Source organism: Schistocerca americana, chromosome 1 (assembly GCF_021461395.2).
Source record: "Schistocerca americana isolate TAMUIC-IGC-003095 chromosome 1, iqSchAmer2.1, whole genome shotgun sequence".
Lineage (NCBI taxonomy): Eukaryota > Metazoa > Arthropoda > Insecta > Orthoptera > Acrididae > Schistocerca > Schistocerca americana.
In genome coordinates this window covers 131450595-131463564 of record NC_060119.1, presented here as the reverse complement: position 1 = coordinate 131463564, position 12970 = coordinate 131450595, and the positions used below count along the sequence as shown (strand labels likewise).

Below are 12970 nucleotides of genomic sequence, written 5' to 3'. Positions count from 1 at the left end.
GGAAGAGACCAAACAGCGAGGTCATCGGTCTCATCGGATAAGTGAAGGATGGGGAAGGAAGTCGGCCGTGCCCTTTCAAAGGAACCATCCCGGCATTTGCCTGGACCGATTTAGGGAAATCACGGAAAACCTAAATCAGGATGGCCGGATGCGGGATTGAACCGTCGTCCTCCCGAATGCGAGTCCAGTGTGCTACCACTGCGCCACCTCGCTCGGTAGTGTGCTCTGTGACAGGATTAGCTGCCACCATATGATTTATTAGTGACATGAGTGTAACGTAAATATGTAATAGTATTTCACTTTCAGCTACTCATTCACTTGCCACAAGTAGTTCTGTACTCTGCTCCAGGTGGATCTGCCATGATGATGTCATCCTCTATTCGATGTGTAATTTCAAGGTAGTATGAAGTGACATTTGGCTAGCACCATTTTCCTAGCTTCAAATGTCAGTTTTCGAAAAGTCGCAGTTCCACACATCATCTAAAATGTTCTCATATTGCCGAGTACAAATGCAATCATATCTGTTCTCCTACTTACGACAGTTACCACCAACACGATCGGACATTAGCCCACCATGTCTCAGGCAATCACTGAGGCAGAGCTGTAAACCTATCATCAACCTGAAGAATGGTATCAATATCACAGTGTCTTTCTTGGCATAGTCCCACTGGATGAAAGATTCATCCGCCTTTCTTCAAACATTGTCGAGCAACATACAGTTTAATATAGACTGGTAAACGTAGTGTGACTTGGTATTTTTCACGTTGAAAAACATCCCATGAGTCGAAAAAAGTGCTAATACGAAAAACTTCTGTGACCGGCTTGGGACTGAAGCCATTTCATAAATAAGAGCTTGAAAAGTCACAGTGAAATAGTGTTTGCTGTCAAGGTCTTTGTATAAGGAAACGAACAGGGCAGTTAGTCAGCAAAGAATGAGACACATTAAAAAAGAATGTTATAATTTATTTCACAATAAATTATAAATAAATATAGTGCTCTGAATCATCACATCATGACACATCGGAATGCCAGGAGATGAGGTCAGATTACCAGGCGTAGGCGAGACCCAAACCGTTGCTGTAGGTCATGTGGGCGACGGCGGGGGCGGCGGAGTAGGCGACTCCCAGCAGACCGACGGCAGGGGCGGCGGCCTTGACGACGGCGGGGGCGGCGTAGGCGGCGGGGGCAGCGTAGGCCACGGGAGCGGCGGCCTTGACGACAGCGGGGGCGGCGTAGGCGACGGGGGCGGCCACGTGGGCGACGGCGTCATTGCTGACGCGCACGTCAGACTTGCTGACGCTGGAGTAGGGCGTGTCGATGGTCTTGGAGTAGGTGGACACCTGTCCCAGGTTGCCGAAGCTCCTTAGGATGTTGGAGTGCTGGGAGGTGATGGCCGCGGGGGCCACGGCGTGGGCACCGTAGGCGGCGTAAGCGGGGGCGGCGTAGGCGGGGGCGGCGTAGGAGACGGCGGCGGGGGCGGCCAGGTAGCCAGCGCGGGCCACGGCCAGCACGGCGGCGAAGACTGCGAGCTGTAAGGGACGGGACAGTCAGTGGTGGCGTCGTACTCGGTATTTGCACGTAGTCACGCTGCATACTGTGACCATCCCACTTTGCATGGAATTAATCAGATCCGTTTCGGATTAAGGACGACGAATTGCTTTACGTAAATTTAAGGTACCGATACACGATGATTACCCGTCAACAATATTGCTGCCTGCAGAAGTACCATAAGAACAATTTCGGAGCAGTAGGGTGGCATTCCTAATTTTTTAAAATATTTTTCATGGGTTGTTCTCCTTTTGGTTCCAGTCAGTGTAAAAATCAGATGTGTTAAATGTCAGGTCAATAGCATACTGGGTAAGGATTTCCTTGTGCCTTCAAAACTGGACAAGCCAGAAAAAGCGGAATGCATTAGCTTCGGAATATATTACACTTGTGAATAGTAAAGTGATTGATTAGATGATGTGAGGATGTTGGTTACTATAGTCTGTTTAACTGAATATATGCACGTTTCACAGACAGCATAGGTGGCGTAACGGGTCATTAAGCTAAGAGAGAGAGAGCACAGAGCAAACCAAGCCTTAACTTGTTAACACCCCAGTCATCGTTCACTGTCGTAGTACATTAGCACTCCTAGCAGCGCAGGATTATTTAAGTCTACAAGGATTCAAAATGCGACTGCATCAGAACTACAAGATATACAGAAAAGAGGCACGTTTCAATTGATATCTGTAGACGCAAAGTAATTCGATGCGATATTATGGAGTGGACAATACGGAGCGGATAATATGTCTGCATGTTCTGGCACTCCTACTGATGCGCACTCAACTACGGCACGACACGTATTATGAGTCGATAGTGAGGAGTTACTATAAGCACTGATGTGCTATGTGATCAAAAGTATCCGGACGCCTCACTGAAAATTATTTACAAGTTCGTGGCACCCATCCTTAGCCCTGATGGCAGCTTCCATACTCGCAGGCATACGTTCAATTAGGTACTGGAAGCTTTCTTAGGGAATAGAAGTTCATTCTTCACGGAGTGCTGCACTAAGGAGAGCTATCGATGCCGGTCGGTGAGGCCTGGCACGAAGTGGGCGTTGCAAAACATCCCAAAGCTGTTCTGTAGGATTCAGGTCAGGACTCTGTGCAGGCCAGTCGATTACAGAGATTATTGTCGAGTAACCACTTCGCCACACGCCGTGCATTATGAACAGGTGCTTGATCGTGTTGAAATATGCAATCGCCATCCCCGAATTGCTCTTCAACAGCGCGAAGCAAGAAGGCGCTTGAAACATCAATGTAGGCATGTGGTGTGATAGCGCCACGCGAAACAACAAGGGGTACAAGCCCCCTCCATGAAAATCTCGACCACAAAATAACACCACCGCCTCCGAATTTAACTGTTGACAATGCACACGCTGGCAGATGACGTTCACCGGAAATTCGCCATACCCACACCCTGCCATCGGATCGCCATATCGTGTACTGTACTTCGTCACTCCACACAACGTTGTTCCACTGTTCAGTCTTCCAATGTTTACGCTTCTTACACCACGCGAGGAGTCGTTTGGCATTTATCGGCGTGATGTGTGGCTTTTGACCAGCCGCTCTATCATGAAACCCAAGTTTTCTTACCTCCTGCCAAACTGTCATAGTACTTGCAGTGGATCCTGATGCAGTTTGGAATTCCTGTGTGATGGTCTGAACAGATGTCTGCCTATTACACATTACGACCCTCTTCAACTATCGGTCGTCTCTGTTAGTCAACAGACGAGGTCAACCTGCACGCTTTTGTGCTGTACGTGTCCCTTCACATTTCCACATCACTATCACATCGGAAACAGTGGACCTAGGGATGTTTAGGAATGTGGAAATCTCACGTACAGACGTATGACACAAGTGACACCCAATCACCTGACCACATTCGAAGTCCTAGAGTTCCGTGGAGTGCCCCAGTCTGCTCTCTCACGATGTCTAATGACTACTGAGGTCGGTGATATGGAGTACCCGGCAGTAGGTGGCAGCACAGTGCACGTAATATGAAAAACGTATATTTTTGGTGGTGTCCGGATACATTTGATCAGATAGTGTACGTGTAATTTTTTTATAATCCCTGGAAATTACTGCGCAGTCGTTTCCTGAAATCCCGAACGTACTTACGAACAACACTGTAGAACGCTATCGTTTTTATTTCGTCTGAAATCAGCGTTAAAGATTCTCTTTTACAGTTTGCCGGTTTGTAAACTCACTCTGTGTCAAAGTGCCACACTATCTCTACTGCTCTTCGTGAAATGCCATCTCGTACAACATCTTTCCATACTCCAAGGACTACTCAGCGCACAAAGTGGTTGATGAAAGATATTTATTGCTTGAAAATCTTGATAACCGTAATGAGTTTGATTTTTATCACAACAAATGAATGATATTTGTATTTTTCTTTATCAACCAGCACAGAAATGTTTGAGATAGAAGAATGCTGAAACAACTGAACTGATAAAATAAGGCATCTGAAGACGTTCTTGTTAGACCAGAATACTAATCACTATTAAAATTCGAATTTGTGGGAAAATACTGACAGGATTCACGGACAGAGTGCTAAGGCGTCTGTTGAAATATCAGACAACTGTTTCCATGGTGCTAGAGGGAGCTGTAGAGTGTAAAAGTAGATCCAAGGAATAATCGACGTCAATGCGTGTAAGTTGTACTCTGAGTAGGCTGGCACAGGAGAGCAAAACGTCTCCGACCACATTAAACCAGTCGCAAGATAGACGAGCCTAAAAAAGCGCATTAAAAGTGGACTTTGTAATAGAAACGGAAAAACTCTGGAGAAAAACAGTGGAAGATCAGGACACGAAAGTAAAGTAGCTGCTTACCGTCAGCGACGCAACATATTTGGCAATAAGCTAGGACCAAATGCAGGACACAGTGTTTCAAAGTAAGTTACATGTGACTGATTATGATCTCCCAGTAAATGAAAGCAGCTTAGCAGTTGGTGAAAGCAATGCTGTTAAACGGTTTCAGACGGTTCTCAATAAAATTGTAGTAGTAAGTAATGCGAAAAACAGGAGAGGAAAGAAACAGACTTGTGCAAGACGTTCGTCGCCAATAACATCTACGAAAACGTAGTGCATTGTTCCAAAGAATTTTGTTAAAGGCAGGGAACAAAACTAAAAAAATACATTATATTGTGCACACTGCCATCTTGTGACACAATCCGAAGATTTCATATCAAGCTTTACTATCTGTAAATAGTGTATAGAAACCTACAGATAAGAAAGAAAATTTTGGACCAAAGGTGAACAGTTTAATGTAGTAACAGTATATACATAGCGTCAGTGTACCGAAGCACAAATAGAAGAAAAGGAAAGTCAAAACACAACAGTGACCAAATTACTTCGATTATGGGTAAGGAATAAGGGATTAACAGTGAGTTAGCACCTGCAGAAACCAGAGAAATAACCTACCAGTGGACAATTGTGGGTGGTGGTTGCTGCAAAAAAGCTTGCAGCAAGCAGGGAAAGAAATAATTATTCTCAACTGTCGATGAACGTTAGAACTAAAAGACAAGTCAGTTTGAGAATGGCAGTATCTGGGTTGAACAGTTAGATATTAGAGACGTATGTGGTCACTCAAGACTGTGACACTCCAAAATGTTGTTGACTTCCTACAGCTCGAGGAACATTTTGTCACTGTGTTCCTCCGAACACATCGCCAGTAAACAGACGTGAAGGTGCTCCCTTACTATTTTCTGAGCAGGCAGGAATGTAATCTGGCCTGCCTCATTTCAGTAAACATTTATTAGTCGAAGTAAATAGAATTTTTTTAAAAGTAGAATGGAGAGCACCTGAAACTATCCAAAGGTAATTAGAGGCAACTTCATTAAGGTATGAATTTGAAGGTCCAGTTTTCAGGAAAATCATTAGTGCACTAATTAAAACGGATGAATGCAGAAACTAATTGTTGTAACTGTATCTAAGGAATCATTTCGGAATTTGTCTGAGAGATTTTGGAACATGCCAGACAAATTGATTCTGGATAGTGATATAGATGTAAACGAATGATTTCAAATGTGAGCCTCTTTAGTTGGTGTACGCTCAGGTGATCAAACTCATATGACAGCGATATCAACATATAGAGATGGTGGTAGTATCACTCCTGCACGATATAAAGGGGTAGTGGGTTGGCGGAGATGTTCAAAAATGGCTCTGAGCACTGTGGGATTTAACATCTGAGATCATCATTCCCCTATACTTAGAACTACTTAAACATAACTAACGTAAGGACATCACACACATCCATGCCCGAAGCAGGATTAGAACCTGCGACCGTAGCAGCAGCGCGGTTCCGGACTGAAGCGCCTAGAATCGCTCGGTCACAGCGGCCGGCGGCGGGGCTGTCACTTGTATTGACGTGATTTATGCGAAGAAGTTTCCGGCATGATTATGACCGCACGACGGGAATCAAGACACTCTGAAAGCGGAGTGATAGCTGCAGCTGGACGCATGGGACTTTGTGTTTCGGAAATCGTTAGGGAATTCATATTCCGGGATCCAGAGTGTCAAGAGTGTGCCGAGAATATCAAATTTCAGGCATTGCCTCTCGACGGCCTTTATTTAACTCCCAAGAACAGCGGCGTTTGCGTAGAGTTGGACTGCTAACAGACAAGCAACTCTGCGGGAAATAACAGTAGGAATCACTGTGTGATGTACGACTAACATGTCCGTTAGGACAGTGCGGCGAAATTTGGCGTTAATGGGCTAAGGTAGCAGGCGACCGACGTGAATGCCTTTGCTAACAGCACGACACCGCCTGCAGCGTCTCTCCAGCGAGGGATTAGCGGAGAGGTCTAAGGCGCTGCAGTCATGGACTGTGCGGCTGGTCACGGCGGAGGTTCGAGTCCTCCCTCGGGCATGGGTGTGTCTGTTTGTCCTTAGGATAATTTAGGTTAAGTAGTGTGTAAGCTTAGGGTCTGATGACCTTAGCAGTTCAGTCCCATAAGATTTCACACACATTTGAACATTTTGCGCCGGCCGAAGTGGCCGCGCGGTTCTGGCGCTGCAGTCTGGAACCGCGAGACCGCTACGGTCGCAGGTTCGAATCCTGCCTCGGGCATGGATGTGTGTGATGTCCTTAGGTTAGTCAGGTTTAACTAGTTCTAAGTTCTAGGGGACTAATGACCTCAGCAGTTGAGTCCCATAGTGCTCAGAGCCATTTGAACCATTTTTTTTTTAACATTATGCAGCGTCTCTCCAACGATGTCGGTTGGACCCTAGGAGACTGGAAAACCGTGGACTAGTCAGATGAGTCCCGATTTCAGTCTGTAGGAGTTGACGGTAGGGTTCGAGTGTGGCATAGACCCCACTAAACCATACAAGTTGTCAATAAGGCGCCGTGAAAGCTGGTGATGGCTCCACAACGGTGTGAGCTGTATTTACATGGAATGGACTGGGTCTACTGGTCGAACTGAACCGATTATTGACTGGAAATGATTACGTTCTGCTACTTGGAGACCATTCTGCATCCATTCGTGTATGTCATGTTCCCAATCAACGATATAATGTTCATGGAAGACTACGTGACGTGTCACCGGGCCGGCCGGAGTGGCCGAGCGGTTCTAGGCGCTACAGTCTGGAACCGCGCGTCCGCTACGGTCGCAGGTGTCGAATCCTGCCTCAGGCATGGATGTGTGTGATGTCCTTAGGTTAGTTAGGTTTAAGTAGTTCTAAGTTGTAGAGGACTGATGACCTCGGCAGTTAAGTCCCGTAGTGCTCAGAGCCATGTCACCGGGCCACAACTCTTCATGACTGGTTTGAAGAACATTCTGGACAGTTCGTGCGAATGCTTTGGTCACCCGTTTAGGGAATGTATTCAAGAGGTGAGTTGTTGCACAAAATCATGCACCGGCAACAGCTTCAGAATTATGGGCGGCTATAGAGGCAGCCTGGATCGTATTTATGCATGGGGCTTCCAACGACTCGTTGAGTCCATGCTATGTCGAGCTGCTACATTATACTGGGAAAAAGGAGATCCGACACGACATTAAGAGGTATCCCATGACTTTGTCAATCGGTGCATGTTGCGGAGAATATCTTAGGGAGACTCCTAGACAGTTTGAATCGTCCTGTTGTAGCCCACCCCCTCCCCCCTCAAAACGTCAAGTGGAAAAATGGTCAACAGGTTAGTGGACTTCGGTAAAATTCTTGACCCAGAAATTGAGGTTTTCACTTAGATATTTGTCGCTTGACTTCTAAGGGTGATAGCTATTACTGTAAATATGCTGGTCCAGAGACATTAACCGAGATTCGACGGACGCAGCAAAAAGCACAATTGTTAGCTGTTCGATCCACGAGACAGAAGATGTAGCTCAGGTTTCCATCTAAAGCAGGCTACAGAGCCCAAAACGAGATGCAGCGCGATCCAGTGGTGGTGCCGCGGCGCGCTCTGTATGGCAGCAGTGTGGTGCGCTTACCTTGTACATGGTGTGAGTGGTGGTCAGAGCGAATCTGGAGAGGAGTGCGCGCGCCATGCTTTATATACTGTGCGTCTGGCCGCGCCTGGCTGTTTCGTCACCTGCCGCTCGCGAGGTCCGGCCGCTGCTAGCCTCGTGTGCACGCATGCGCCTCCGCCGCGCCGTATCTCCCGATGAGCATTCGCTGACCCTAAACTACACTACTGGCCATTAAAATTGCTACACCACAAAGATGACGACCTACAGACGCGAAATTTAACCGACAGGAACAAGATGCTGAGATATGCAAATGATCTGCTTTTCAGAGCATTCACACAATTTTGGCGCCGGTGGCGACACCTATAACGTGCTGACACGAGGAAAGTTTCCAACCGATTTCTCATACACAAATAGCAGTTGACCGGCGTTGCCTGGTGAAACGTTTTTGTGATACCTCGTGTAAGGAGGAGAAATGCGTACCATCACGTTTCCGACTTTGATAAATGTCGGATTGTAACCTATTGCGATTGCGGTTTATCGTATCGCGACATTGCTGCTCGCGTTGCTCGAGATCCAATGACTGTTAGCAGAATATGGAATCGGTGGGTTCAGGAGGGTAATACGGAACGCCGTGCTGGATCTCAACGGCCTCGTATCACTAGCAGTCGAGATGACAGGCATCTTATCCGCATGGCTGTAACGGATCGTGCAGCCACGTCTCGACCTCTGAGTCAACAGATGGGGACGTTTGCAAGATAATAACCACCTGCACGAACAGTTCGACGACGTTTGCAGCAGCATGGACTATCAGGTCGGAGACCATGGTTGCGTTTACCCTTGACGCTGCATTACAGACAGAGGCGCCAGCGATGGTGTACTCAACGACGAACCTGACTGCACGAATGGCAAAACGTCATTTTCTCGGATGAATCCAAGTTCTGTTTACAGCATCATGATTGTCACATCCGTGTTTGCTGACATGGCGGTGAACGCACATTGGAAGAGTGTATTCGTCATCGCCATACTGGCATATCACCTGGTGTGATGGTATGGGGTGCCATTGGTTACACGTCTCGGTCACCTCTTGTTCGCATTGACGGCACTTTGAACAGTGGGCATTACATTTGAGATGTGGTACGACCCGTGGCTCTACCCTTCATTCGATCCCTGCGAAACCCTACATTTCAGCAGGATAATGCACGACCGCATGTTTCAGGTCCTGTATGGGCCTTTTTGGGTACAGAAAATGTTCGAGTGCTGCCCTCGGCAGCACATTCTCCAGATCTCTCACCAATTGAAAACGTCTGGTTAATGGTGGCCGAGCAGCTGTATCGTCACAATACGCCAGTCACTACTCTTGATGAACTGTGGTATCGTGTTGAAGTTGCATGGGAAGCTGTACCTGTACACGCCATCCAAGCTCTGTTTGACTCAATGCCCAGGCGTATCAAGACCGTTATTACGGCCAGAGGTGGTTGTTCTGGGTACTGATTTCTCAGGATCTATGCACCCAAACTGCGTGAAAATGTAACCACATGTCAGTTCTAGTATGATATATTTGTCCAATGAATACCCGTTTATCATCTGCATTTCTTCTTGGTGTAGCAGTTTTAATGGCCAGTAGTGTACATCCTGCACAGCACAACACGGTGCTGTTTCCGAAACATTGATCGGAAACAGTCTCCACTCCTTCCAGTCTGAGTATGTTGTTTCAATTGAGAGAAATAGTATCGACGGCATTTGTGAGATATATACCAAATAAACTAATAAAAGATGGTGCTCTTGGCCCATGGTATACAAAACAGGTCAGAACACTGTTGCAGAAGCAACGAAGAAAGCATGCCAAATTTGAAAGAACGCAGAACACTACTGGAGATGCAACGAAAAAAGTTCGCCAAATTTCAAAGAACACAAATCCCCCGAGATTGCCAAAATTTTACAGAAGCCCGAAATTTAGCGCCTACTTCAATGAGCGATGCTTTTAAAAGTTTTCACACTGAATGCTGTCTGGAAATCTGCCAGAAAATCCAAAGGAATTCTGATCGAATTTAAAGTACTGCGGGATAACAATGGTGACGTTACAAATGACAGTGCCACTAAAAAAAAAATACCAAACCCAGTTTTCCGGAATTTCTTCACCAGAAAAGATAAAGTGAATATTCCTGAATTCGAATCTAGAACAACTGCCAATATGAGTAACTCACTTAAGAAGTATATAACTTCGTTTTAATGAATCAGCTTAAATCACTTAATGAAGGCAAGGCCTCCGGTATACACTGTATATCAGTCACTTTCTTTGCAAAGTATGCTGACACAATAGACCCATACTTAGCAATCATATGCAACCGCGCGCGAAAGGTCGTTATCTAAATACTGGAAAGTTGCACAAGTCCCTTCAATACCGAAGAAAGGAGATAGGAGTAACGTGCTGAATTAGAGACCTACATCGCTAACGTCGAATTGCAACAGGATTTTGCAACATGCAGAGTGTTCAAACGTTATGGGTTACCTCGAAAAGAACGATTTACTGTCAAACAACCGAAAAGGATTCCAAAAATATCGTTCTTCTGAAACTCAACTAGATCTTTATTCTCGCGAAGTAATGAGTGCTATCGACAAGGGACGTCAAATTGATTCCATATTTTTAAATTTTCTGAAGACATTTGACACTGTTCCTCACAAGCGATTTCTATTCAAATTGCATGCCTCTGGAGTATCATCCTAGTTGTGCGACTGGATTCATGATTTCCTATCAAAAAGGTCAGGGTTCGTAATAACTAACGGAAAGTCATCGAGTAAAACATAACTAATATCTGGAGTTCACCAAGGAATTTTTATAGGCCTGCTGATGTTTCTTGTCTACGTAACCGATTCAGAAGAAATTATTACCAGCCCTCTTATACCGCTTACAGATGATGTTGTCATTTACCGTAATCAGATGACCAAAAAAGTTGCAGAATGATTTATATAAGAAACGGTGCGGAATAGGCAACTGACTCTAAATAACGAAAAGTGAGAAGTGATCCGCATAAGTACTAAAAGGAATTCGCTTAATTTCGGTTACAGGACAAAATACATAAATATAAAGGCTGTAAATTCAGCTAAATACTTAGAGATTACAATTACAAATAATTTAAATTCGAACGACCACACAGGTTATTTAGTGTGTAAAGCAAACCAAAGATTGCGATTTATTGGCAGAACACTTAGAAAATGCAACAGGCATATTAAAGAGACTGCTTACACTATACTTGTCTGGCCTCTTCTGGTGTGTTACCGTGCGGTGTGCGATCCGCATCAGATAGGATTGACGGACGTCATCGGAAAAGTTCACTGAAGGGAAGCTCGTTTCGTATTATCCCGAAATATGGGAGAAAGGGCCATGGATATGTACGTGAATTTGGGTGGCAATCATTAAAGCAAAGGCAATTTTCTCTGCTCCAGGATCTTCTCATGAAATTTCAGTCATCAGCTTCGTCCTCAGAGTTTGAAAATATTTTGTTGGCGCCCACTTACATAACAAAATAAGAGAGAGACTGATGACTCTGCCGTTTAGTCCCTTTACTATGTGTTTCAGGCTCTTTCTAAAACTACAAAAGTTTCTCCGGGAAAGTTACCTTTATCCACATGTGAAAAAATGTTGCAACGGTACACCATGGTCATATACCCAGAACAAGTATTCTATTGAACTTTAAAAAAGTTCCAATCGATAAAATCTTGTCAGTACTGTGTGTAATAGTGTATTTCTTAAATTATTACTCTATTACACGCCAATGCCTAGTAAGTGAAATCATATTAAGTAGAAGTATTACCAAAAACCATGTGCAAGCCAAATAGCGGTACATTATGAAACAGAAGATACTAAAAGCTAATACGAGTTTCCATTTTCAAGGGAGGTAAATTATTAAGGCATTAAAGAAACTCAGTTCAATTCCAGATACCACTTACTCGATTGTAGAACTCCTTCTGTTTCAAGGTACAAGAGCTGTACGACTGACGAGGTGTGGTTCAACCTTCGTTACGTTACGTAATTATTTTTAACAATAAATATAATTTCCTCTCCACAAAATTAAAAAGTCTTCTAAGTAACTTCAAGATATTATACAGAACTTAAATGTGTAGATCTAGATATAATACAACTGCAAGTCTCACAACCACAAAAACAGTAGAAAATGCCAGTAACATTTTGCTGCGATGTTCAGCATGCAGTCCTTCACGTGGTTCTAAAGTCGTCGCTAGACTGAAGCACCGCCCAGGAAACATCATTTGTTTCTAAGTACACTGTCCTCCAGGTGCAGTACTCTCCACAACAAATTATAATGAAGTCGTAGGAATATACGAGGCTTGAATGAAAAGGAATGCCTCCACGTTCGTTAATTGGGTTTGGATGGGAATATATTAATAAATCAAAGGAAGAAATAATCCTTAGAATGTGGTCTTTAATTAGCAATACTCACTTTTCCACATAATCAACAGCCAATTGGATAATTTTCTGTCAACAATGAACAAGTTTTCTGAAGACGTCACGGAAGAGGTCGACACTTTGTTTCCGCAGCCACAGTCGCACGGGGTCGTAATGGTGTACCCACGTTTCATCTCCTACCACAATTGAATGAAGAAAGGCGTCACCTTCATTCTCGTAACGCGAGAGGAGTTCCTGGCAAATTTTAGGTCTGTGTGCTTTCATTTCAGGAGTCAGCATCCGGGGTACCCATCGTGCACAGATCTTCCGATATCCAAGCAAAGCTATAATGTGACCCACACGCTCTTGTGACATGCCGATTGTGCTTGAAAATTCTTTCTGAGCGATACGACGATCGTCCCGAATCAATCTGTCAACATTTTGCTTGTTGAAACTCGATGGTAACTGTCACAGGACGTCCAACTCTTTGTTTGTCACGCAGGTCAGATGTTCCCGCCTCAACATCTTGAAACTTACTCGCCCAACGACGTACAGTACTCACATCAACACAATCACCATAAACTGCTTTCATTCTCTGGTGAATCTTCTTTGTGGTGA

The 12970-nt window shown here is 44.8% G+C and overlaps 1 protein-coding gene across 1 annotated transcript; it reads right to left on the bottom strand.

Annotated features, from left to right (window-relative positions):
• Positions 1–1046: 1046 nt before the first annotated feature.
• Positions 1047–8028, bottom strand: LOC124605893 (cuticle protein 67-like). The gene is made up of 2 exons (XM_047137880.1): positions 7972–8028; positions 1047–1529 (listed from the first exon to the last, which is right to left on the bottom strand). The coding sequence occupies exons 1-2, from the start codon at positions 8026–8028 to the stop codon at positions 1047–1049; spliced, it is 540 nt and encodes a 179-aa protein (XP_046993836.1).
• Between the last annotated feature and the right edge of the window lie 4942 nt (positions 8029–12970).